The 27968-nt window shown below is 38.3% G+C and overlaps 3 protein-coding genes across 3 annotated transcripts in view; 1 reads left to right on the forward strand and 2 right to left on the reverse strand.

Moving 5' to 3' along the window:
- Positions 1-3383: 3383 nt before the first annotated feature.
- On the reverse strand, positions 3384-9045 carry LOC146323957 (uncharacterized). Its single transcript, XM_084722225.1, has 8 exons — positions 7799-9045; positions 7299-7408; positions 6309-6400; positions 5881-5978; positions 4269-4390; positions 3899-4088; positions 3732-3820; positions 3384-3512 (listed from the first exon to the last, which is right to left on the reverse strand). The coding sequence occupies exons 1-8, from the start codon at positions 8313-8315 to the stop codon at positions 3384-3386; spliced, it is 1347 nt and encodes a 448-aa protein (XP_084578351.1). The 5' UTR covers positions 8316-9045.
- A 1102-nt stretch (positions 9046-10147) lies between these two features.
- LOC146323958 (ubiquitin-ribosomal protein eL40 fusion protein) lies at positions 10148-12705 on the forward strand. The gene is made up of 5 exons (XM_084723134.1): positions 10148-10198; positions 10649-10760; positions 11634-11720; positions 11971-12073; positions 12552-12705. The coding sequence occupies exons 2-5, from the start codon at positions 10658-10660 to the stop codon at positions 12643-12645; spliced, it is 387 nt and encodes a 128-aa protein (XP_084579260.1). The 5' UTR covers positions 10148-10198; positions 10649-10657; the 3' UTR covers positions 12646-12705.
- A 6151-nt stretch (positions 12706-18856) lies between these two features.
- Positions 18857-27968, reverse strand: part of LOC146323959 (homer protein homolog 3-like) — a 67762-nt gene continuing 58650 nt past the window's right edge. Inside the window, exons 7-9 of the mRNA XM_084723135.1 lie at positions 25600-25710; positions 24433-24513; positions 18857-19487 (exon numbers count right to left, since the gene is read on the reverse strand). Of these exons, the coding sequence (XP_084579261.1) occupies positions 19302-19487; positions 24433-24513; positions 25600-25710 (378 nt within the window). The 3' untranslated portion in view covers positions 18857-19301. The remainder of the gene's footprint in view (positions 19488-24432; positions 24514-25599; positions 25711-27968) is intronic.

Genomic DNA, 27968 nt, shown 5'->3' on the forward strand with positions numbered 1-27968 from the left:
TTCTCTGGGTTTTTTTGAGTCATGTGTTTGAAAGAATCTGACTTCATCACATGATCACCACGGTCACATGTTGGCTGCAATTTAAGTTTATGACATGAACCTCTTTCACACATAGTCCCCGGTAAATTTCTGGGATAACCTGTCGAGCACTGCTAGTGATTTTAACTATTCACACCTGCATTCAGGAACATTTCTGTCTTGCACCTTTTCATACATGCCACAGCAATTAGTGGTCAAGTGAGATGGGTTTTTCAGTGGCCGATTCAGATCATGATATTAAGAGAACAGGGCGGCCAATGACCGATATACATATAATATCAATATTAAAATAAAGAAATGTCCAAAAGAAAGAAAAGAAAAGTCCATCATCCATACATATTACAATTTAATATATTAGCCAGTAAAATGCTGTGTCAAATGTGACGATGAAAGTCACTAGTCTTGCAGAGTGATACACAAACAACCTACTGCTCAACATCAGCGAGATTGTTGATTTTTGAAGAAAGGAGGCAAAAACACACACCCCTGTCTCCATCAGTGGAGTTGAGGTGGTGCAGGGTGATCAGTTTTAGTTTCCTGGGAATCAACATCACATCTAACCTGTTATTGACATCACACAGCTCCATCCTGGCAAAAAGGGGCTCAGAAACAGCTGTATTCTTGAAGGAAACTTAAGAAGGAAAATCACCCGTGCCAAGTTCTTGTGAACGTCTCCAGAGGAGCAATAAAAAGCATTCTGACTGGAAACATCACAAACTGCCATGGGATGTGCACAGCTCAGGACAGCAAGACAGCAAGACATTTTTTTCATCAGCTACGTGAGTGCTAACAGCAGCCAGTGCCAGATAATTATCAATTAATCAATCTGAATAGCTAGGGCAAGGGACAGTCCAGCATACGGTGGGAACTTAAGGATGCCAACAGTTATGAAACTCAGGAGATGAAGATGGAGCAAGGCTGGATATGTACCAATGTCTTTGTCTGGTGCCCTTATAATATATCTAATATTTATCAAGTGTGCAAGACAAGTAATGTTTTTTCATAATCTATTTGAATCAGAAGCATGCATTGAATACATTAAAAGGAACCTTAAAAGAGATGTATCTCTGGTCATTTTTGGAGTCTTGTGATTGTTTTGCTTGCTTCACGCAAAAGTGCTATGTTACTGCTTAAAATCATTTTCCCAGAAATGTTATCTTGAGGTGGGAAATTGATGGAATCAGATCTCCCTCAGTATCATCCCCTGCTCCCATTCATACATGACCACATGCAGGAAATGCTCCTGAACTTGTTTACCAATCAAATCACTTGAGAATTCAGTAAGAAACTAACTTTTTTGTAGTATTTCTTATCAGATTGTATTAATATAATATCCCAAAAGGCTTTTGTTCTGATGACACATTTGCTTGTCTTACAACATCATTAAAATCCATTAGTCTAATGCTTTCCCTTTAACGTAGATTGTTTTAAATTACCAGGTGCACAAGAAAGCTATGAATTATTACATTTTTCATTCCATGGTGTTAAATGAGACATTCTGGGTCAAAATTAACCTGAATTTGGCATGTGGTTTGGTGCAACAGACAGGCAAACCCAAACAAGAGCTGTCCAGTCTATTCTGGAGTTCAGTTTTGTATTAAACTGTAGCCCTTGGACCTGAGGCTGAGCTTGCTGGCCAGTTCACATTCCAGCCCCCAACCCTACCTGGACTGCTGACTTTTCGCCAGGTTGGTGAACTCCACATTCAGTTTATTTACATCTGCTCGCCTGCCAACTTTTTTTTTTTTTTTATCAGCAGAGCCTGCATCTGAGGGTCAAGGCTGTGTTATTGCTACAACATAGATTGTTTTTACAGAGTTTTGTGGTCAATCATGCTTGAAGGAGGGGATGAGAATCTTTCTCCGAAACAGACGCTAACCTTATTCTTACAGTTAGCGCTGACAGTATAAACAGGATGGAAGTAGGACAGCTAAGCTTCCCTCCCTGGCCTAAATATGACAGACAAGGCTAAGGTTCATGTTTAAGCCACCTAACTGCCAAAGCTGCACACTGCTTCAACATTTCACACTCTGATGGCCCCTGCACGAATCTAGGTTAATATTTATTTACTTATCAGCCCAGTTTGATTATGATCACTTTTGTGCGGTTCACTGAGAAACACTGACTTTAGCTGGATGCATGCTGGAAACTTAAAGCAGTTATAAGTTATTATGAGCTGGAAGACCGAGGGTCAAGGTTAAAGTTCTGCACGTGAGTAGAACAGAACAACATCAAACCTCTTATGTTCGAGTTACTGAAAAGAATTCTGGGAAATTTACAGTAGGTAACATTTAACTCACGTAAAGGAGTTAACTACCAATAGACAAAACAATGCTTTACGTGGATAGAGCCTCATTTAGGCACCTAATAAAAATATTTTAATTTGAAAAAATACAGATTTTTAAAAATTCAAAAAATGTCATCTCTATATCACTGTCTTTATTAAGATTTTTTTTTTCTTGATTTTGAGGTTTTAGAGGCCAACAAGCAATTACACAAAAAACCTAAATGTAACTAGTACTATAATGTCATACTTTTGAACATTTAATTTGATGTAATTTCATTATCTTGTGTAAAATCAAATACATATTCTATTTTTTTATTTGGATATTAATTATACTACAATATCTAACCAGGCTGTGAGACTCCTAAATTCATCCTCAGCATTCCACCATTAAAGATGATTTTTTGTGACTTATTATTTTTTTTCCTATTTTACTGTACATCATTTTTGTATCTGATTTTTGATTAGCACAAAGGGAGCTATAACTACCATCTCATTACACAACCTTGTGCTGTAAAATTATTAATAAATTAGCCTTGTACCTTGTATTTGAATTTAAAATTCAGGTCAGCTTCAATTCAAGCACAACTTGGTCTTTGTAGTATTGAATTATGCCTTTAGTATTAGACACAAGGGTGGCATTCATCAGAAGGCATCATTATTATTACACATCTTTGTTAAATACTTGATTCTGATTGGTCAATTACGGCATTCTAAGGCCTGTAATTTCTGAATAATAAATAACAGACCGTTGCTATGAATGCAGCTCTGATCACTGACTCTAGAGGAGTAATAAAATAATTTTTAAATGAATACTTTTGTGTCATAGTCTTGTTATTTAAGTAAGTAGCTGCATAAAAAGCAGCATAATGTACAGTGAGTGCAAAATAATCCAGTTGGCACAGCGGAGAGGTCTGGAATCACCCTGAATGTTATCTCTATATACTGCATTCCTTAGACATATTAGTGAAAAATTCAACAAAACTCTGTGTGTCTCTTGATTTGACTATCTCATCAGGCACTGGGCAAGAACACAGGAGCGAGACAACAGGTTTATGTCTCACTGCATGGTAAAATTACTCAAGAAGCAGCTGCAGCCACGACGCTGTGTGATCAAAGGTTTGGCGACGTAGTCTTCACTATGGGTGGTGCTGAAGTGCTGATGGGCCAGTGGAAACCTGATGCTGCTCTATTTGATTAACAGAAAGACAGGAAGACAATATTGCATTTTTATTTAAGATTATGATCAGTGATGAGCAAGATAGGAACTTTCTAAGGACCAAAACTGCTGCTGGTGCCATTACTCTTTTCACTGCTCATACTACCAATAATTACTGCTGCTGCTACTACTGTCACCGTTATAATGATAATAATGATACATTTTTTATTTAACTTCTTGATCTCTCACCCTGTGTTGTGACTGGCAAGTTGTCCTCTGTTGGGAGGTCTTCACAGGGAGATAATCAGTCTTGTTGGTGCTGAGGCTCAGCCCATGTTCTGACAAACAGATTAAACATATTTAACATCATCTACACACACCTGCCTTTAAGCACACAGACACAACCAAACCATCACCTGGTCCCTTCAGTATGTTGCTGGGCAGCTGGGTGACTGGTCTGGCTCGCTCTCCGATCTGTTTGCTGTAGTGTTTGTTGGCCGTGGTCGTGTAGTACAGGCCTGACAGGCGGGGTGGACTGAAATGTACATTACTATTGGTTATCAGCTCAGGCCCGGGCCTATGCACCGGATGCTGTGTATGGCTCAGCTACACAGAAGAAAGAAAAACAGTCAGCATGATCAAATATTACACAGCAAACTCTTTAAACATGAACAAAACAACAACAAAATGAACTCCTAAGGAAGTCTATAGGAGTGTAAAATGGTAATTTTATTATTTATGTTATATCATATTCTAATGGATAACTAACTAGGTCTGTTATCTCACATCAGAAAAGGAGATTCTGTTGGTGGTGACAGGCATCCTGTCTTTGTTGTGCTCCGTATCAGTGTTCCCCATGGAGAAGGAACTGGAATTTTGGTCCCTTTTTATCAGAACAACTGGATCTCCTGGGAAATAAACCAAAAAGATTTATTCAGGGAGGATAACATGTAAATAAATAGTGTTTGATTGTTTTAGAATGAAATGTATGTTTAAGGATTTGGATGTTAAATAGCTAAAATGTAGTCTCATTGCGTCAGTAATTAAACTGTGTCACACACAGTCTGAGTCAGGGTTTCTCAACCTTTTGTTCTGATTGTTAAAAAATTTCCAAACACCGCCTTCCCAAAAGGATGAAAAAAACATGACAAAAAAGGAGAAGCTCCTCTTTGGTCACAAAAGGTTTCTTGCTATGAGCTACCCAATCAGCAACCATGTAACTAGCTTTCAAAGTGGCTTTTGACTGAGTTGTTAATGTTGTGATGACATTCTTTTGTGCTTGAAGCCTGTCCATTTTCCTTAAGAAAATTCTTATGGCTTTGCTCTCTTTCTCAACGCATTTTATATTTTCCGGGTCATACTTCCTCACCACACACTTTAGAGGTTTAACTGGTGCAGGGTTGTCTCCCACATCACTTTTCTTATATCAAAAAAAGTGATCAATTTCATGTCACTCCATCTGAGGTAATGTTAGCAAGCTAACGGTGGCATAACACTTTTATGTCTGCCTGATCATGTGCCATGATTAGCTTGGTGATATCGAAATAGTCACTGAAATTATGCATTTTAAGTTGACTTTTTTGTTTCTGTGAATTCCTTAGCACATTTACATAGAAATAACTAGCATGACCTACTAGATGGCGCTGTGAGGCCCACTAGTGAAGAATGGCTGGTCGAAGTCACCAATAGGTTTCAATGGAAGTCAACACCAGTGGAAACATGAATGTGATGTGCAGAAAAGTAGCTGAAGAAGCAGCATACATTACACCAAAGCTACAATAAGACATTTTAAAGTTGTGATCAAGCAGTAACTTTAAAGGTATAATATGCAACAAATATAGTCCCTTTCATCACCCACTAAAAGGGTGTGGTGGTGCCTGTATGTTGCAGAGACCTGCCTTCTGCCTGTATTTCCTTATTTTCTCTTTGTTTGCTGTGCTCAGGACACTTTACCAACCCAAAATGTTGGTACTTGACATCCTGGTATCCCTCTGATGTCTTTACAAACAGCTCAGACAAATCTTGTTGATTCTACCTTAAAAATCACTAAATAGTGACTTAGTATAGAAAAATTGACTTAGCATCTTGAATGTTTTTCATTCTTTTGAGACACTACGTCATTATTTTGAGAAGTTTTTACAATAGAGACTAGTGGGATCTTTTTCTTTGCACTGGCAGAAATGAGCTTCCATACATTTATGTCAATATGAAAGAAAACTAATAAAGGCTTTTAAATTTACACTATTTTGTCTTGGTATTTGAAGGCCCTGAGCAGCAGCTTAGTTTGCTTATACCATGCGCTATCACCATGGGATGTTCTAATATTAGATCTGAATTGTCAGTTAGCAAGAATGAAAATGCAAAAACCTGTCTGGATCTTAACACAGAAAACACTCACCCAGCTTGTGACCAAAGTCTTGTCTGGATGTGGTCAACCATAAGTCCTTACAGTAAGTTCCACGGTTGAGCTTCAGACGCTCTTTTACCACAGGTGGCCTGCATCAAAAACACAGATAATACTTTGATTTTATTGGTGTGGGGATAAATTTAACATCAGATAGTCTGAGTCTTCAAAGAGAGACACATAATAATAATTGTGAAATTTTTGGACTACTAAATTGTTTGAATCAATCAAATGTGTTTTGTTTTGCATCCAAGCCTGCTGACATCCAAAGTTAAAACATGCAGCCAACACATTATCTGAAAATAGATCTGAAGAGTGACACCCAGCCATGCAGCCATGTTTTCCTCTTCTGTTTGATATCTCTTTGTATAGGATGTAAACTCAGTCACATGGATCTCCAGTGGAGCAGAAAATCTGCAGACCTGCAGACAGTGGGCCGGTTGAATGACGCAGCATGAGTTGTCACTCTTTCTGCAGTCTTCACAGGATCACCCATAGGCACTGAGGAGGTGTGCTGTAAAAAGACACGATGAAAACAGTCATGGTCATGGGCTTGGTGCTGATAACACCCATTTCATGGAAAGCTGCATAAAAAGGTCAATACCCTTGTCGCTGTTGTGTCTACTTAAAGCTGGCAGTGCTGGCACTCCGGGTCATAGTGTGTCTTCTCCTAGCATGCACACAGCTGAGCATTAAAGTACTTCAATCTACAATCTGGTCTAAACTTAGTTCATCCGTATGAAAGAAAATGACATCTCTAGAACTGCTGAGTAGTTAAATGGCAGTTTCTTATTTATTTATTCCATTTATTTTTAGTTTTGTTTTTTAAACCAATTTACTGTTGTTATAAATCAGTTAAGGTTTGTTCTAATATCAATCCTAAATATACTGTGGCAAACCAGCAATATTACACTATGGGATGTAAACCTATGAGACTATGAAATGTACATTTTGGGGTCAATGGAGTTTCACAACTTTTGTAACATTTAGCAAAATGATGGCTGCTGTCATTGTTGTGTATTATATTATTAGATTATTGTTATGGATACGGAGACGTGCAGAAGCTTCTAAATACATTGTACATGTTAGACAATAATTGTTGAAAACACATGAAAAGACTGTGCCTATCGCCATAATACACTGATTATAAAAAGTACCTTTTCAGGCTCAAAGTTGTTGATGTTTTAATTAATCGTGTGGTACAGTAAGTATTGTGCATTATATCGTAGCGAAAGCAGAGGCATAAAGTTGAATTGGCTTCCAGACTGTAGAGTAGAGCATGACTTTCAAAACACTGCCAGCACATAGCGTAAGTCTTATGGCAACAGCTTCCCTCAAGCGTCTGCAGGGTTTTAAGCCAGGTAGTGTTTGGTTTGATCATAACAGCTCCTGACCAACAGCTGCTGTGTTACCTTTTTCACAGACTGAGCAGCTCTGCTCCAGGCTCCCTGGAAGGTGTTGCTGTAGTGGGAGACAAAACTGCAGTGGCGTCTGTCCCCTTTGATTGTGGGAAAGCCCTCTGCTACAGAGAGATTTTTACACTTTATTACACAAGGCAATGATTCAGAGATTAACTCTCACACAGATTCCTTCACAGTTATTCATTACAAGGCAGTGATGTTGAAAGCCTGACAGTTTTTTGAATGTTCACCCACTTCTTGAGAGTTAATTCCTAACCAAACTTGATGAATGTTCACATGAATTATATATGGCTTAGCATTGAATATATATAAATAGATAATTTTATTCAGAGAATACAGAAAAATAATCTTAAAGGGATAGTTTTTAAGTTCTCCAGCAGTTTTGTGGCATAAAACACCAAATCTGACATTCAACCTGCATGAGTGTCAGTAGATAGTGACCGAATTTTCATTTTTGGGTGAACTATCTCTTTCAAAATGCTGTCACTAACCTAGATGTTTAGCCGCAGCTTTTACAACAGGAGAGCCATGCTGTGGGGTGAAGGAGGCTCTGCAGGTGCTTTCTTCGGTCTTTTCCACTGGGTGGTTCCCCTTGATGCCCCTTACGTGTGGGATGGGAGTACGAGGAGGCTGGAAGGGCCGGAGCTGGAAACTCCGGGCCTGTGTGGTGAGGAAGGAAACCTCCTCAGGGTCTGTCTGCAGCTTGAAGTTGGTCTGAAGTGTAGTCCAACGTGGGGTGCGGGTCATCTGCGGCAGCGGGTGGCGCTGGTAGGATACACTCGCCTCTGTCTGGTACTCTTCGATGTGTCTCAGGTCGTTGTGGTCCACCTGAGCCGTGCTGGGCTTGGTGAAAGGTTTTGCCTTCTTGGAAGAAACAAATTGGAAGTCCTCCTGGAAACTGGTTGAGAATGCATCTGGATTCCTTTCCAGAAATGGGATGTTGCTAGACAGGAAGCAGTCTTTGCCCACAGTCTGGGCTTGGATCAATGTTTTTAGCGCTGCAGTCATATTGGATACCACCAGTGTCCTCCTGATATTACTGTGACTCTTTGGTTAATCTAGCCATCCTCTTCTGCAGCAGTGAAAAATGCTACAATGCCTCACCATGGAAACCTCTGTGCTGTGGAACATGATGATGTTGCTACTGTTGCTGCTCCTGCAGAGAAACAAATGCATGCTGCGGTGTCCTGTTACCTGGCCATATGCAATGAACGGACGCACAAAACTATTCAACGGTCACATTTTATTCTCCCGCAATGATACACACAAACAACTGCTCAAACTTACGGAGGCTTGCCAGAAAAAAAATCCACATGGTCATGGTTTTCAGGTTGTCATTACAGATCTAGTAGTTTTACTATAGACTTCCTTCTATCTGACTTTGGACATGTTACAAAAAAGCTGCTTGACAAGAGTTTCTTGACTTATAAGAACCTACTAAATATCTGGAGCGGCAATGTTTCCTCTTTTCAAGAGTAATGCATAATTCAGCATTACCTTAGATAAACTTATAATATCAGCTTGCAGACTAGCATGATTTTGTCTGTGGTTGAGCACAATACTGTCAGTATTTGAAGTGGTGCCTGTCAAATACAAAAAAATGTATCATAATGAAATATATATAAAGGTGTAAATTCAACTGCTTGAAGCTATTGTTTGTTCTAGCCTCTATTAATCTTGGTGCAATAGGGCAATGTGCAGTAGGTATACAACCATTTTAGCACTTAGTATTTTTGTATTTTAGTTCTTGCAGTTTAATGACATGTGCAATGTCACATACATCATCAAATGTCTCTTTATGTTTTATGATGGTTTTGTGTTATATGACTGTCTAGCATTGTGTGATGGTTTACACGTGAAGCAACTGCTGTAGCACTTGTGCCCAAGACAAATTTCCCCTCTGGGGCAGTAAAGTTTACTCTACTCTACTAATTTGAACATGCACATATATGGAAATAGATGAATGACAAATAAATTAGCCTACAAATGTAATGCAATTTGATTTACAATCTATTGCACATATTCACACATTATGCTCATTTGTGCATACATGTCTACAATGTGGCTCAACAGCACCATTACAACAGCAGGTGTCAGTGAAACTTCATTTCAGAGCCCTGCTATTCTGTACTGTACTGCATCTCTAACACGCTGAACTGCTGTCTAAAATGAAAGACAAATTATTTTAGATGCTCAAAACTCAAACAGAATTTCTCAGTGGTCACATTCTGTTGTTTAACGAGGCACTAATGCAGTATTATAATGAACTGTCAGCTTTTAAAGTGAACCACGGTGCTCGCAGTCGCCCTCCACGGTCCATTTTTGTGTAATGAAATTTTGTAATATTAAAAAACAGAACCTCGGGACTCATAAGTAAACCGTAATGCCCTTATTGTCCGTCAGAGGTTTATTTAGTTATTTCTGTTTTTTGTTTTTTTTAACATTTGTACAAGACGTAACCTACTTAGACGGAAGGGTGTCATCTTAATAAAATCCTTAAGCAATTTTTTAATGAGGTGGAGTGCAGGTGGATTATGCGTGCATTAAATCTTCAGATGTTGCACATTTGATAAGAAGTAGATTACATTAATAATAATTAATAATAACGAAGAATTAACATCTTTTTCACTATGATCATGTAATATTTCTACAGTGAAGTGCGAAATCTGTGAAGCAAATCAGCACATTCGGGTCAACCGTGAATCAAAGTACATATTCATTCATAAATATATATATTTGTTTATTTGCTTGTTTTATTTTGAAAAATTTAACATATTATCATATGAAAAATACACGGGATTTTATTGCCAAGGAAACCGGCAGAAGGAAGTGACGTATTTCAGCGTCACCTTCTTCCGCTCTCTTTTCGTTGAGGCTCAGCTAGCGGCCGGGTGGGTGCACGTTTTGTCCAGTACATATTTAGCGATTTTCAGTGACTGTTGAGTTGTTGAATGTGATTAAAACAACATGTTCCTCGTCTTATATCGACATTAATTGTGTGTTAAATATTACTGGCTCAGTTCGAACGCAGAAAACAGAGAAACTTGTGACTGAGTTTCACGCTAACAGTCCGCATGTGGCGAGGCCCCGCACCGAGTCTGCTCTGTTGCTAACATTAGCTAACATGTCGTTAGCTGCTGACCACAAGATGGCTCAAACGTTTACGATTAAGAGTTTGTAGTGGATAAGAAACGATGGCGATATAATATTTTCACATATCATGAATGTTTATGACAGGTGTCTGTGTCTTTGACTTGCTGTGCAAGATGCTGTCAGTCATCGTGTGATCAACGAGCTAGCTAACGGCTAAACTTTGAGCTAACGACATTTTTCTCTCTCAGCCTGCAAACATGCAGATCTTCGTGAAGACGTTGACGGGGAAAACCATCACCCTTGAGGTTGAGCCCAGCGACACTATCGAAAATGTCAAGGCAAAGATCCAGGACAAGGAAGGTGAGCCGACGCGAGTCTCGACTGTTAGACAGCAGTTTATTCTGTGTGCCTTGTCAAATACGTATTTACTCATACTTATTTAAGCCATCACTTACTCACAGTTTTACAATCTAAAACTATTGTGGTAGAACAGTGTGTAAAGTGAACTCATTAAGGTATTCTCTTTGGAGAAAACTAGTAGATTTGGTCTGATAGGAGGCTGGACTGGCCCGCAAGTCTATCCAGTACGCTTTCTTTAATGGAATTGATCAACAATATTTAATACTGGAATGAGTAGGTCCTCAAGGATATTATTAGATATGATTAATTTCCTCTCAGTAACTTGACATCTGTGGGGTTGGTGTTGCTTAGAAATATTATAATATTAGTACTAATACTCTTATATAAAAGTCAATTAGGGTTCATGATTTGATACATTTTTTCTTCATTTCTACCCATCATGTTAATGACAGCATTCCTAAAGTAATGTTTACACTTTTTATGCGTTTATTTTTACCAGATCACACTGGTGTGTAGTAGAGGCATACTTTTTAATGTTTTAGGTGGGTCAACAACCAACTCTGACAGACACTATGGGTTGAAGATGTTTCTGTAGTGGGTCAATCATATGATGTATTAAATTGATGAATGCTTCTCGTGATTGTGAGTAAAACATACAAAGTCATTTTTCCCCCCTTCAATCTCGGTTCAAAAAGGATCAGTGCAGACACTGATTGACTGGTGAAGATTTGACACTACTTGATACTGACTTATTTTTGCCCAATACCCATAAGGTATCAAGTCCCAATACATCTCTCTTTAACATAAATGTAAGGTGCTGTTTATGGTTAACCCAAAAGTACTTGTAGTTTGATCAAGTTTTGTTGATTGCAGGAATTCCCCCTGATCAGCAGCGTCTGATCTTTGCTGGCAAACAGCTGGAGGATGGACGCACACTGTCAGACTACAACATCCAGAAAGGTAAAAGATGATTCAAAATAAGGTCACATGTGATGAGTGTTTCAATGACCAAAATAGACAAATTCTATATATTATTAAACAGAGCACTAACTGCAAAAGATTTTTAGTAAGTTAAAACAGGAGTCTCCCAGAAGTCTTTATGATGATAGTGCATCAGAAATTGTACTACTAAGAGGCAGATTTCTACTGCATTGTTTGTGGATATGACTGAACTTGAGATTGACATAAATGTGTCTTAACGTCCCACCAGAATCCACTCTGCATCTGGTTCTGCGTCTGCGTGGTGGCATCATTGAGCCTTCACTCAGACAGCTGGCCCAGAAGTACAACTGCGACAAGATGATCTGCCGCAAGTAAGTTTTGAAAATCAATAACGCTGATTTATTGTCATCCCATAGTGTGTTGTACTGCTACTTACAGTGAAATGGTAGGTTAGAGTTTGGGCTAAAGCTTTTAAAACTGCACCAAAAACACGTGTTTTAGAATTTGAGGGGTGTTCTGGATTATTTTGTGTAAACATGGGCTGAAATGATAGACAGCATTTGTTGGCAGATAATAGGTTTTAATTTATATCCCTTCTCAAATTCAGTGAAGTAATTTATTATTATTGAGTGGCTAAGTGGTTATTAGTGTTGAAGTTTTTTCAGCATTTACCCAGTGTTTCGCATATGCAGATTTAGGTTTAGGATGAGAACTGATGTAGACCTTCAGATTTAGATTTGTGTTTTTTTTCCTGGGTGTCCCAAGAACTGTATGATCTGGTTGTGAATACTTCAGAACTTATCATTGACAATTTTCCTTTTAGTTGACCCCTGACCACTTGTTTTGCAGGTGCTATGCCCGTCTGCACCCTCGTGCTGTGAACTGCCGCAAGAAGAAGTGTGGACACACCAACAACCTTCGCCCCAAGAAGAAGCTGAAGTAGATGTTTTGACTGATTCGGCTCTCAAGGCCATTTTGTGTTAAAATAAATGTAAAACAACAATGCTGCTTGTCTGACTTGCATTATTCAGTGTCAGGAGAAAGTAACAAGACTGACTGCAACCAGTTGAAGCTGGTGCAATAAAGTTGTTACTATTTGCCAAATGTTCCAATATTCAAAGGTTGTCATGAGAAGAGGTTGGCAAGTAGTTTACGTCAGAAGCCTGTTCATGAAGCTATCTGGGTAATTCAATAAACATGCTACTTGGAACTGGCACTAGCTGAAACTGACAGTGGGTGCACTCAAGAACGTGACAGGCATAGTGCTGGTTTGTACTGGTTGGCCATGGTTTCTACTTTATTTCAATTTGGGACACAAATCAGCACATGCCATTTGTGTTAGCTTAAACTGACAGGACTGCATCACAAGCAAAATACGTGTATCATTACCACTTCAACCTAATGAACACATTTCACAGGGCTGCTGGTGGCTAAATCCAAGTGAGAAAGATACTGAACTGTCTGTGCCAATGCTAAAAAGCTGTGAAAAGATGTTTATCATAGCATTTCCAACACCCACTGCTGTTTATCAGCTGACAGAAAATGTCATACCTGCTGCCTCATGCCAACTGCTCCCTTTTAAAGAGGTTTGCCCACATAGTTACTGCAACATAACAAGTACCATGGCTAAATCACAGCCACTGTTCACTGGAAATTGCCAGCTGAAAAAATTAGTCGAGGCTGACTGACAAACTATTTTCATTATGTTACATGGTGAATACCAAGATTTTTCAGTTTAGTAAGAGAACTAAGATCAGGGTACCTACAAGTCCTTAAAGTCTTATGTCGAATTCACATTTACCAAAAAATGGCCTTAAAAGGCATGAAATAGTCAAATTCTGTTGGGGAAGGTCTTAAGTATTTATTTATTGAATGCTGTAGGCCTCGTCTGAAACAGATTTGACTGAAATGCCTGTACATTTATTCTTTGGTGATATCAGACTTTAAGCATAAAGATTGGTATTCTGTGTTGATATTGCTTCACCTAGCTGTAACACAATTGTATTGATTAATATCATGGACAGTTTTTCACATGTATACCATAAATGTGTTTGGACAAATATTTGTAAACAAAACAAGTTAGTAAATTTGCCTAATTTATCATTTTGAATTGACATCTATGTACTCTATATATTTATTATATTTTCACAATTGACAGGTTTAAATTTAAATTAAATGGTATTAAAAAGTTTAGCATTTAAGTTGCTGATACATGTAGACACCTTGTAAAATACCAGTCAAGGAAAACTATTGTGAAAGTGCAGGAATTACACAACAAAACAATCCCTGATATATGAAAACCACAGTGGCGACTGCATGACTGAGTTTTAATGTTAAACAGTTCTATACAAATATAAGGAACTCATCTCACGTTGTCAAATTCCATACAAACACCCGCTGTCCTCTGTTCTTGTGAAACAACGAAAAGCATGACACTTCAACACCAGTTAACCATGTTCCTCTTATTTTTCAACACTTAAATGAAACTAAAGTTTGCTGAGGTATTTTAAGTCGTACTGAAAGGTCAACCGTCTCAAAACACGGAGCGAAGAGCAATCGATAAAGTTAAATTTAAAAATCTGATGGAGATGAACTTCAACTTCACACAGAAGTTTGTTTATTCCAGTTGAAGTGGCTTCAGCATGACTGGTGCATCTTTGGTACTGCATTCTCTCTTGTAGCTGGCAGAAGATGTTTTTTAAAAGGCCTTATTCCAGTGTATTTAAGGAGCAATTCACACACAGATATTAAAACATAATCTGTTTATTGCTGTTGTGGTTTGAGTTTTTTTTTGTTTTTTTTGTGGTGTGAGCAATAACCCTCAACCTGCCTCTATTATTTAAGCTCAGCTGGTGATTTCTTTCATTTACCAGAATATATTTGGATCTCTTGTCTAAAATTTATTCCTCTCTACTGTCTCCACATCCTCTCAACAGAGAGGTCAGTGGTCAGACATCTGGTGGGAAATTTGGTCTTACAGTTAGCGGACACGTTACCTGCCCCCTTTTCTGTGTCTCCATAGTGTTACTGTGCATTCTTGATACACTGGAATAAGGCTGTTGTGAAGCAAAGTGTTTCTGACATCAACCGTGAGGAGCTGAGGATCTGATGGCCTCTGATGCATTTTCTTCATGCTTGATTAAAGGCTGGTACTAATCTGTCACAATCTGGTGAAGCCATGAAAAAAAGGACCACAGCTATGAAGAAAAAGCACTGATTTTGTTAAAATATATGAGAACAGGCCTTAACAGAAGTCTCATTACCTACAAATTACTTGTATTAACTTTGAACAGGCATCTATGCTCTAAACTTTATTGCTAATTCAGTGACACTTGCATGTAGCAGCTGATGTCAGAACTCCCAGATAGTGTAGTAACTTCTCAAAATGATGTTTGACTGAAGGTAAAATAAAATGTCTCAGACTGGGTTGCACCAACAAAGATTAATTTAATCTAAGATTAGTTCCATAGTTTAGCCAAACTAGGCTTAAAATGAAAAAATCTAGATTTTAAAATTAATCAGAGCTCCTTACATAGAGCATTATAGAGATGCTGAATGATAAATACATTTTTAAAAAATAGTTTGAATGCTGCCAGACCAAGTAAGAAGAAGGGAAACTTAAATCCTGATACTACATTGTTAAAGAAAGAAAAGAAAGAATTTTAAAAAGTTAGTTATGATGGCTCAGCAGAGAAGCTCTAATTTCTCCTCCTCTGAGGAAAACTTGTTGGCCAAATTAATGGAGGAATATGGCCAAATAATAAAAGTGTCTGACTGTTTAAAGTGTTTCAGTGGATCAGCTGGAATAAAAGAAAGAGACGCATCATACATCTGAGTTTGCTTTATTCAAGAAATTTGATTATTTTGCTCTATCCATCTCAAGGATTAAGTTTTGGTGCAATATAATCAGCACTAATGAAAACATGGCTTAGAGAAAAAACATATTGGGTTTAAAAATGATCTTGTTGGTGCAACCCAGCCTTAATGTGATCAATAGTAGCATAATGCAGTAGCACTATATTATAACTGTTATCACTGTATTGGGCTTATTGAACTGTAGAGGTACTTAATATTAAAATCTAACACAAATAGTTGCAGATGATTGTAATAATGAGTGCTAGTACATTATCTGGTAGTTTATTAAACAGATTGCATTATGACCTGTTTAAATCACATTTTGACATGTTATTATCATCCTGGCAGTTACTGCATCATCAGCTGCAAAAGACTGCCCCTTATTTGTACCTATATTACTGTCATATGAAGAAATCAATAACTCATCAGGGGGCGAGAAGCAAAGATCAATAGATATTGTGCATCAGAAGTTCACAGACAAAGCTGACAGACAAGTCAATTAAGTACCCACGTTCTAAAACCACTGCAGTTGTGCTTTTTAACTTGAGCAGTCTCCGCTTGCACGCTACTAAGTATTGTGTGTACACACACACACACACACACACACACACACAGCTTCACATTCCTTGGCAGGTCCGGGGCCTCTGCAGAGCTCATGCAGTGCTCTCATAGTGATCTATGCTCTGCGGCTCCACTGAGCCTTTCTCTAGGGTTATTATTACTATAATGGTAAATGGTAGTGTTGAGCAACACAGAAAAAGTACATAAAGCAGAACTGGATCATTTTGTGAACGCTGACAAATGTAAACAAAATAAAACTTGGCACAAACATTATCAAGTGCAACCTCGGGTTCAACTCAACAACATCAGGACGGGAAAGCAGCGTCTCTGTCTGTCCACAGGCCACAGTGATACGTCAGGACCTTTCCTTCGCATGCTGATCCACCTGTCAAAGTGGCCTGATGGAGAGGACAAATCTTGAATTTATCAGCATTTTGGCTGGTAGCCACCGCTGATTTCCCATCCTGACTGTGAGTAACCCATCGATGGACATGAATAATAGAATAAGTGGTGAGAAAGAGCAGTCCTCATAAAACATGAACAAAAAACATGTTCGTACGCTGGCAATCCTCAGAGGACAGAATATGAGCAGGTTGTTGCATCTCTGAGATTCTTGATGTTCTGGCTGGTGAGAAGCCAGTCCAGGCTGCTGATGGTGAACTGGAGCTGATTTTATTCAGGGTTTTTGTCTCCATGTGTCCTTACCCCGACCAAACTCCTACTGTGTGCATCTCCACAGTGTTGAGGGAAGGATGACACCTGCGTGAACTCAAGGTTGATATTGTGTAAAAGCAGAGATATATCTAAAATCCTTTCTCATACAGGCCTCAGAGTGTTAATTTAATGTGCCAAAGTGTAGTGAACAAAACAGACTGTCCCTTTGCTGTTTCTCTAAACCAGATGTTCAGAATTATGATTAATATCTGTGTTTAGTACAGTCGTAAAAATGTACAAATCCATGTAAAACATAAATTAAGAAAGATGCAATGCAAATCCTTTTCGACCAATACTCAAATGAGTATAGTACAAAGACAAGATACCGAATTGTCAAACTAAAAACTGAAACGATCGCTGCCATCCAGACGTCTTTTTCAGAGACGTCCCTGCTTATTTCAGCAAAACAGTGCCAAGACACATTCTGCGCGTGTTATAACAGCCTGGCTTTATAGAAAAAGAGTTTGGGTACTAGACTGGCCTGCTTGCAGTCCAGACCTGTCTTAACTGAAAATGTGTGGTGCATTTATGAAGCACAAATTTAGAGACCCCAGACTGTTCATCTGCATATATCAAGAATGATGCACGACTTCAAAACTGCAACAGTTAGTGTCCTCAGTTCCCAAACGCTGACTGAGTGTTGTTAAAAGTAAAGGTGGTAAACATGCTCCTGTCCCAACCATTTTCGGACAGTTTATCAGTTTGAACAGTAAATATCTCGTCTTTGTACTGTATTCAGTTGGATATAGGTCAGAAAGGATTTGCACGTCATTCTTATTTACATTTTACACGACTTTTAAGGATTTGGGGTTGTAATTGTCCATTAAACTTTATTTTTCAGCCATCTCAAGCGCTGATGTGAGTCCTGCTGTTACAGGACTGCAGTTTTACTGTCTGTGCCCAGACACGGTTGAGTGGTTGAGACCTCCAGCTCTGCAGGAAAACAGCACCACTGGCTTTTATTAAACTCAGTCGGACCATTATCTTTTGATTCTTTCCTAGTTTTACTGCTACTCTAGATACACTAATAAAGGTGGATTGCCCACTCTGCATTAAATTAAGAACATCACACAAAAACACTGAAAATCCTGTGATACCTGTTGGAAAAGTCTACTTTTGCAAAATAGCAACCTTAGAATTGTTTTTTGTGCCAGACCTGTTTAAAGGTGCTTTGTGTATTATTTGCAATCAATGTATCACTGCCTTAGTCCTTTTGAGACACCAGTATAATTACCAGTAACAACTGAGACCATCACTGGAAAGACCAGCAGCTTCTAGCAGCCACTACTCAGCATTTTACACTTTAAACCACCAGGTCAGATTTTGACAAAATACACTGGATGGTTATGGTACTAAAAGGAGGAGGAGGGTGCTGTTCTTCCACCGAAAATGGATCTTTCAGTTTTCAGTGATGGCAGATGGTAAAAAATACAGAAACATTGAGAAAAAGACAAAAAATCTGCAGATGAATTTTCTAAGTCTGATGTAAATTGTTTTATCTCCTTATTTACGACTTAGGAACAGGTGTAAAAAAAAATTGCCAGAAAAATCTGTCCAAGTTGCTTACATTTTTTTTCATCTGTGAAACAAATGGGGGAAAATGTTCTGCTAAGTAAAAAAAAAAATCACCTGATGAGAGTGTGTATTTTTATAATGCTCATTTTGGAGGCTGAAGTGCACCACTGCCGCAAGTTCTATATAGGACTAGAAGCATTCATGTTTTCTCCCAGGTGAGATTTAATTTCTTGCATGTGCACACATGATGCACATAATGTACACACTGTATATATCAGTGGTTCCCAAAAGGTGTGCCGTGCAATTTTGTGACAACCATAAATTATTACTGAAATATACAACCATATATACAACGATTTTAAATTCTTTGTATGCACTAATTTCCAAATATAGAGGTGTTTTCTGCACCACAAGCCATATGCCATCTTATCCCATTATACTGGAGAGAAGGCAGACATCTCTATGCTGGTATCTCCAGAACTCTTCAGCTCACACCAAAACTATCAGAGGGAAAAATATGCATTTTTGATTTGGGGGTGTACTGTCCCTTTAAATCATAAATACAGGTGAAACAAAAACAGTTTAGATCAGACTTAAGAAAAGGATCACCATTTTTGTGACTTGCCTCTCAGGACTTATGAGGCACAGTAATAACCTGCTGGGGATCATGATATGGAAAAACAAGCGGCAGCAGCCAGTTAGACCAACCGCTAGATAATGATGTACAGTACAGACATTTTATTTTGCACAAAGCACCTTTAAGTGGTTTCTGATACCTGCTGTTTACCTGCACTGATCTTGAAAAAAAAAACAGATCCATGGAGGTAAACACCTGCACATCTTCCTCCACGCTGCTTTGATTGCTGCTTTGCTGAAGCTTCAGTAAAACACCAATCAAACCACATGGGTGAAATCAGTGCTGACTGTGGAGATGCAGCCCAACCGCCGCTGCGGCTATTTGTCGATGAGCTTTGCCAGACTCTGTCTCAGGTCGTTTAGGTCGCCGATTTTGACGTCCAGAACCTCGATGATGCGTCGGACCTCCACCTCTGCCTGCTCCTGCTCCTCCCGGCTGGAGGCCAGCGTCTTCTCTGCACTCTGAACCTGCTCCTCCAGCTCCGTGTTTTTTCTCTCTACATCCTGCAGACAGATTCACTGTTAGTACAGTTTTCTCATATGTCTCATTTCATTCTGTATTACTGTCCAAGCTGCAGGTTCTTTTTATTTTTTTGACATTTGCATGAGTCACTGGTGCTCTTAAATGTTTATAATGTGCCTTTGTGTGGAATACACCTTGCAGAGTAGCACTGTAAATCAATCTGAGAGTCTGTAAAATGCTATAAATGTAAGCATGGAGTGTTTGCTCCTCTTATTTCTGCCACCTCTGTTCATAAATATGCCCTGACAATCACTGTTACAGCGACATAGAGTGCTGACATTTTACATATAAGATAAGCTTATCTTCTGTCTGTATGGTTCAAGACAGATCACAAGTACTTAATCAAAGTGAGTTTAGGGATTATCTCAGCGCATGTCTACATGTTTGTAGACTTTCTGTACAGTATTTGTGTTTTTCTGACTTTCTGAACATTTACATTCCAACATCATTATAATACATATGTGTACAGTAACAAAGACAGCGTTGGAGCATGTATAATTTAATGTTTCAGGCCTGGTATGAAGGGGAAGTTTTGAGGATAGCCTAAATATTATGAGTTTTTTTAGATTTTGTCTCTAAGTAGGTAATTAATCCCTTTGAAAGCATTAAATGGCCTTGCTCAAAATTATATTAAAGATTTACTAACCACCTATGTACCAGTGCATTCTCTGAGATTGAAGGATGCAGCTTTAGTGGTTGTTCCTAATTCTTCCAAGCTTGTTCCTATATTTCCCCCTGTAAGGCACTTTGTAACCTTGTTAATAAACATTTATTATTATTACATTACAGTTATGAATCTTACATAGCCACAAATAGATAGAGTTCATCATTACATTTCCTGCAAGCAGCTGTGTTTAAAAAAAAGAAAAATGGCATTAAAAATAAGTTTTGTCTTTCTTTCACTGGCTTCTGAAACAAATTTGCATGCTTGGCTGATGAAGATCTTTATGACACGAGGTGGTGAAATCACTACCATTTTGTTTAGATTTTGTGAGGAAAAAAAGGGAGTAACCTGACACAAAACTGTAACAAATGCTTATTATTCATAAAAGTTTCCTCCATGACATATAAAAAGAGATCCAAGTGGTGATTCAAAGGTGTTTTTTAACCATAGCCTGGTAACATTTATCTGCTTCCTAAAATAATAATTTAATTTAATTTTAATGAGCACCACTATTTTAGCATCACTGGCATTAATTAACATACATTTAAAACAAAATTATCTGAATATCACATAAAATCTTTCAAAATATTCCTGACTCCTGATTTCTAAAGACTTTTAATATGTTTTAATGACATATTTATGAGACGAGAACAGCTGAAAGCATTTATGTTGCATTTTCTGTGAGGTCATGTTGTATAATGCTTGTACTTAAATGCATCTTGCTTAAAGGCACTTTGGAAGAGATGGTTTACTTCTGCAGGGTTGAACAAGAACCAGCTCAGCTTTAGTTAAACAGAGCTGCTGCAATGAGTTTTTAATGGGTAATCTATGTGACCTACATAGATCACATAGCAAACAAGATCAGACATTTCTATATAACTTGCTATATAATGAATTAGTTGGTTGGATTCCTCTTGAAATCAGACGAAATGGTTTATGGCACGCACGCTGGAAGAGTTTACATTTTCCCAGGTTTTATAGTGAATGGTATGTTAGCCAGTCAGAAATAAGCAGGAGGATATTTGTCTTTAGAGAGTTACAGCTGATACTGGAGCAGGATCATCAAAGTTTAAATAAAGGACAGTGCCAGAGCACAGGTGAAAATATGAGTCAGCCTTGGTCGGCCATTCATCAGATGGAGGAAAACAGGATTTGAAAGGATTTAAAACTGATCTTGAATTTATTTATAAAATACATTGTGAGACATTGGTCACAATGGACTACTGGCTTATAACATAATGTTTTGTTGGCTTTACTACCAGGTGACATCTTGCTGTTGTCTTATTATTATTCAGATACAACATCACCAGGGAATGTTGATAGCTTTCCTATCAAAATGAGTATTACCAAGCAACCAAATCTGTTAGCTGTAGGCTTATATGTGATTTAGGTGCATGAACAGTACTAAAACAAATTTATATGTTTCACTGACGTCACTGATGCTCAAGTGAAGAATGTTTTGCAGTCCAGCTTCTTTCTACTGTAAAAAAAATCAGATCTTCTCTGTCTCTGTCTGATTTACACAAAGTTATATATGCTATGATTGTGTCTCGCCTGGACTACTGTGATGCAGTTTATACTGGTACCAGTCAGAGCTTCCTCCACCAACTCCAATTAGTGCAGAGCGCTGCCGAACAAAAAACTTCTGTGTTAGCTGACTTGCACTGGCTGCCCATTTTATTTTGTACTGACTTTAAAATCTTATTGATCACTTTTAACATCTTAAATGGCCTCACTCCTCACTTGTAATCAAATGTGAGTGGGCCTTTGCTGTTAGAGCCCTCAGACTGTGGAAAGGTCTGCATATTTATCTCAGAGAAGCCACTGTTAGAATCTTTAAAATCTCTTCTTAAAGTTTTCCTGTATTGGAGAGAGTTTGTGAATAATTTAATATGTTATATGTACTTGATCTTCCCACTTTTGCAATTTTACAATATTAACTTAATCCCCTTTGTTTTTAATGTTAAAATTATTATTAGACCGTGGTCACACATGCAAATTCACATAGAGTTCAACTTTGGTGAACTCTTAGTGTTTGAGTCACAGACTTGCATCAGCAGATGATAGCCAGTGTCTTTTTTCCCTTGCTTCCAAAACAAATGCATGCCCTGGTCAGATAAAGATCTTCATGATAGGAGGCGGAGAAAACTCTAATGTTTTTGTCCACAGGGGTCCAAAATCAACACAGAATCAAAAGTTCCTTGTAGCTGCTTTAAATGTCTGTAAATTCTTCATTCCTCGTGCGGCTGCTGATTGCACTGAAGTTTACAGAGAATGTCCTAACAGGCTTATTTGGTCTGAACTGCAAATTTAAATGTGCAATTGTGTGCTTTGTGAGGTTATTCTGTATGCCAAGTGCAGTAGTGAATAGATTATGGAATAATCACAAGGACAGCAAAGGTCAAATATGAATACAAATAATTTACAAATGACACCACGGCTAAAAATGACAGAAGACCTAATAAAGGCTTTGCAGTATGCTGGTATAATCTCCTGCATTAGCATTGGAAATTCAATGCAATTTGTTTTCTCCTTGAAGTTCTCGGGTCTCCTGTTCTGATTCTGTGCTGCAGCTCTGAACTATGCTGCTGTCTCTGTTATAGGTACACTATCAGTGCTTTGATTTTCCATTAGTCGACTCTGTGGCTCTGTTGGCTGTGCAGAGCAACAGAGAACAGTGTGTAAGCCTGTCAGCACTCTAGAGAACTGACTCTATTGTATTTCTTACTATGAGGAAGCCTTTAGTTTATACATATCAAACCAACTGACACCAGAGCATGATGGGAAAATGTAAAAAAAAATCAGTGTAATATGGTGAAGACAACAAAAGCTGATACGTAATTATTATGTGTGGAATATGAGTCAGTGAGACAGCTTGTACTCGTATAAGACTTGAAAAGAAAAAAAGACTGGTGACCTGAATCACAAGCATCAATGGCAAAGAAACAGATGAGTGTCTCTGCTCTCTGCTCGCACTGAAGATGAAACACTATTATCTCCCTCCCTGTCAATGAAGTAGTCCTATTACTTTTCTGTGATATAATAAAAGCTCTACTAGGTTAAATAACGTGTGTAAAGTGTAGGCGAGGAGAACCAACTGTGTGCAGTACAAATCTATTATAATTACTGTTACCGTGTAATTAGTGTTGCTCAGGATTGCATTAGCCCACCGGGACCACCAACCAGTCTCATTCATCACGGTTTATAAGAGCTATAGCCTTGACTATCGTGTTTCTGCTGAAAGAGCCGTGTTTCTGCTGGAAGTCTGAGTTTTAAGTGTTAGACTTTCTTCAGACCTTGGCACACAACAGTCATCTCCTCAAGGGTCTTATAAAGAAAAACAAACACACAAGATTTTAACCGCTTAACACTTAATACAGAGACTACTATTTAACTGCAATGTAATGTTAGTTTGTATTGTTTTGTGAATATGTGTATTACTGAAAGATTTCATGTTCACTTTCTGAATGTAACGGGGAGTTTAAAGTTCCCATGAAGACAAAATTAATGTCTTTTTCTCACATATGTATTTTGCTACCTGTCACCTATACACCAGTATCTGGCTAAAGAATGACAAAACAGAAATTTTATTAATATTTTTCTTAATAGTTTGACTCTTTGAGAGGACGGGGATGTTTCTGGGGGCCGGGCCTCACTCTAAAAACGCACAACTTTATAACTTTATTGAATGATTGGGTGAAAGTAGATCATATTTTATGGAGAAAATATTCTCTGGTTTTCCCTCTGATGTCCTCCGACAACTCTGCTTTAACTCTGGGTTATTTAATTACAGAGTTCCCTGATGGACAGGTGGTGATTGTCAGAACAGTGGAAAGATGAACCGAGATGTTTTGGGTGGTGGCTTTGGAAAGACGATAAAATGTCTGTTTTTGTGATAAATCGGTTGTTTCTATTCCAAAAAAAGGATCTTGCTCCTTAACAAAAAGGTCACGTACTGTAGGGATCATTCCCTTAATGTTGTCAGACACTTAGAAAAACAATCTGCGCCTCTCAGTCAACTATTAGTGGATGTATTTATGGGTGCAGTTTTCTGTAGAGATTGCACTGCAGCCTGCTTCACAGCTGACTGCTGCAGTGGTCTTGCTCAGTATTGGACAAGTTAAAAAAGAATTGGACAGAAAAACATGAGTAAAATATGGTTCAGGATGAAAAATTCCACAGTTACTTTTCAACCTAAGATACATTTTTTACCATTAATCTTATGAAGGAGAAGCAACGCACTGAGCCAGCTGTCTGTTTACCTGGAGTCTCTGCATGGCCTCCTCTCTCTCCTTCTCCAGCTCACCCACATCTGTTTTCTTGCTCTGCAGATTGTGAATTTCCTGAAAACAGAAACAAACTGTCACCACACCGCGTTCACACACTCACCATCCCCGTTTATCACAACATGAAACATTTGTCTCTTGCGATGCACCAAAATATTTCTTGTGGGTCTAAAAGAATCATTAACCAGGATGGTGATAAAATTTGCGACACCTTGATGTTTTTCAAGGTAGGAGGGGGATTCAGTCCCCCAGTGGAAACATATCAGTGTGACCTTGCCATGAATCCAAAAGTGGAGCTTGTTTATATGACGGGACAGACATGATTATGTTAATGAGGCTGGATGACAGCAGCAAGCTGCTTTCAAGGAATATTTCACTTTAATATCCATTTTATTTTTCCAGAGAAAACGTTTTTTGGCTGAGCGTGCCCAGGATGCATTTGATGGACACTGACTTGGCTCACGCGGCCACAAAATATTCACAAGGTGATACTTTGGCATCATAAAAATCATATTTACGTGGGCTTGGAAACAGTTGTGAAGGTGAGTCATAAAGTCCTGATTGCACTTAACATGTAGGTGGCAGCTCTGGACATCTGCTGCATTCATTTTCGCGTGTTTTGAGAGGCTGTGGTATTTTATCAAAGCTCTCTTTGTGAGACCAAACCAATGAGTCATCAAGAAAAATGACAGTGCCTTGAAGACACATTAAGGACTTTGTAGAAATAGAAATTAGAGGGACATAAGTAAAAGCCATAAGACACATTCTCTTCTTTGATATGCACATTTTGTTTGGCAATTATCTTTTGGTCTTAACAGAAACAAGATTATTGAACCACAATGATTTAATTAAAAACCTCAGAGATGATTCAGGGAACAAATACTCAAACTGGCACTTGAACGTATCCTGAATACATTTACTAAGTAACTAAAGGATGCAAGGGTTTCTTCTTTCATCAGACAGAGACCGCAGCTCTATTTTCTCAAACTGAAAACAAACAATCAGTTGATTTCTTGTGATATATATATGTGTCACTGTATGTATGCTGGTGTATTACAGACTGGCTCTCCACAGTAACATTGCCCTCAGGATGGTAAATGGATCTGGACAGTGTGCAGTGCAGGGAGTGGACTGGTGTCTTGCCTGGTCCTTGGCGCTCAGCAGGGCTTCCAGCTCCTCCACGGACTTACTCAGCTCCTCTCTGCCAGTCTGACCAGCAGCGGGATGACCCAGCTGGGCCTCAAGCTCTGCCACCTGGAACACACACAGTGACACACACAGTTAATACACACTTAACTAGAAGGACACTCAGAGAGCGCAGACCTCTGCCAAGGCAAACAACCCACTCTTCTCTTCATATGCAAATATGTGATGATAAAATAAGGTGTAAACTTAACGTTCAATATAAGTTCTTGTTCTCATGAAGTTTAAAGTTCAAACATTTTTCCTCAATATCTTTGGTGGAGTTTATTGCAAACAAGTTACATTTGGATGGGAGGAACAGTATAACAGCGTGATATGTGTGTATCAACATTTCCACACCATAGTTTGAGAAAAAAAAGTGCTCAACGACAGCTTTCTGACATTTGCCCTCCTATATGTGCAGGATACCCCAGTAGATTTCTGGTACCTGTGAATGTGGATTGTTTTGTCACTAATGAACTTTACTACCGTCTTCCTGATTTTAAGATGCATGGCATTTATTCAGCCGAGGCCTAATTCCCTATCCCCATTCCCTATCGCTCAGTGTTAATGAAGGTGAAAAATAATTAGAGTATCTAGACTGTCTTTTGGATCTGCTCCAGAATGTAATGGGTTCCTCCCTGGCCCGCGCCACACACTTCCACAAAGTCTCATGAAAATCGCCAGGACTAAAACAAGATGAGGCAAGTTTTATTTATGAAACTCATTTCACACACAGAGGTAGATTAAAGGTGCTGTACAGAGAAGTACATACAACGCAATACAGGTTGAAACAGTTAAAACAACACAATTAAAAGAGCAAGATAAGACAGAATAAAATAAAATAAATTATAAATGAAATAAAAAACAAATAATAAAAGATTTAAAATAATAATGCAAAGATAATAAGACTTTAGGTACCTTTACTACTTTGGCTATGTTTTTTAAGATGATAAAATGCTGCTTTTGATATTGTTTTTACATGATTGTTACTAAGATTTTTAACCTGCTCTCTGGTTGTTAGTGTTTTGTTCTTTAGGTGGGCAGCAACTCTGAGCCTTTCATCCCTCTTACCAAATAAAATCAGCTCTGTTTTTTCTTTGTTTAACTACAAGAAATTTGAGCTATTCAGTTATTTCTTTGCACCTTACCTTCACATAATGAGTCAAAAGGACTGTAGTCATTTGTTGAGAGAGCTCGGTAGATTTGTGCGTCATTGGCAAAACTATGATAAGTGAGGCTGTTGTTCTGAATGATGTGGCCAAGTAATTTCATTCATTATTTGTTCCATCAAAACCAACTCAGTTTTCCAGCCTATGTCAAAGTATACTGTGATCGACGGTATCAAAGCCTGTGTTAAATGGGAAAAGTCTGGAGGATTCCCTCTCATGAGTGTCTGTGCAAAAATTTAATGGCAGTTCATCCAAGAGCTGCTGAAAAATTTCAGTCTGGACCAACGTGGGGGACTGACGGACACACTAATGTCCTCAGAGACAGAAGCGTGGTTAAAAAGAGCGTTCCTTGGAAGGTAAGGCAGGTGAACCAGGTGGGTTTTGAGAGGTCATTTGAATGTTGAAGGTCGAGGTTGTTCCTCGATCCCAGCTTGTGACCAGGCGGTCGTATTGAGCCCAGACAGGCTACATTATTAGCCTCTATTAAATCCCTTGTTATAACATTTTCTTTTTTAAGAAGGCATTTATGAATATTTAATATGTTGCTGGGTTTTATTATCCCCGTCTTGCCAATTTACTTTTCCCTTTATTTTTATCCCCTGGTGTTTTATGATCCTTGTGTTGTTTTTTATCCGTTTTTGTTTGCATCAGCAGTTTCTTTCTGTGAAGCGCTTTGTAACCTTGTTAACAAAAGTGCTGTATAAATAAAGTTTATCATATTATTAGTATACACTGTAGGTGATACAGTCTCCGCAGCAGGTGCATTTGAACAAACAGACAGCAAAGAGCACAGGTAATATTAAACAGCGCTACAACTAATGATTATTTAATCGATTAATCTATTTGTTGTCTGGCCTATAAACAGTCAGAAAATGGTGAAAAATGTTGATCACATGACATCCACAAATGTCTTGTTTTATTCACAACACAAATATATTCAGTTAACTGTCATAAAGGAGTAAAGAAACCAGAAAATATTCACATTTAAGAAGCTGGAATCAGAGAATTTTGACTTTTTATTTCTTAAAATATTTTTCAAACTAGCTGACAATTAATTTAAGAGCTGACAACTAATTGATTAATCACTGCAGCTCTAATATTAAACATAACAGAACAAAATACTAAAAATAGTATAGATATCATATAAAAAAATAAAAC

Source organism: Lutjanus erythropterus, chromosome 7 (genome assembly GCF_056507025.1).
Source record: "Lutjanus erythropterus isolate fLutEry1 chromosome 7, fLutEry1.hap2, whole genome shotgun sequence".
Taxonomy (NCBI): Eukaryota; Metazoa; Chordata; class Actinopteri; order Lutjaniformes; family Lutjanidae; genus Lutjanus; species Lutjanus erythropterus.

Excerpts from the sequence above, each read along its gene's own strand:
- LOC146323958 (XM_084723134.1), top strand. The coding sequence starts at position 10,658 with ATGCAGATCTTCGTGAAGACGTTGACGGGGAAAACCATCACCCTTGAG. Across the intron at positions 11,721-11,970 it reads AGACTACAACATCCAGAAAG|AATCCACTCTGCATCTGGTT; the intron begins GTAAAAGATGAT and ends ACGTCCCACCAG. Across the intron at positions 12,074-12,551 it reads GACAAGATGATCTGCCGCAA|GTGCTATGCCCGTCTGCACC; the intron begins GTAAGTTTTGAA and ends CTTGTTTTGCAG.
- LOC146323957 (XM_084722225.1), bottom strand. The coding sequence starts at position 8,315 with ATGACTGCAGCGCTAAAAACATTGATCCAAGCCCAGACTGTGGGCAAA. Across the intron at positions 7,409-7,798 it reads AGCTGCGGCTAAACATCTAG|CAGAGGGCTTTCCCACAATC; the intron begins GTTAGTGACAGC and ends ATCTCTCTGTAG. Across the intron at positions 6,401-7,298 it reads CTGCTCAGTCTGTGAAAAAG|CACACCTCCTCAGTGCCTAT; the intron begins GTAACACAGCAG and ends GTCTTTTTACAG.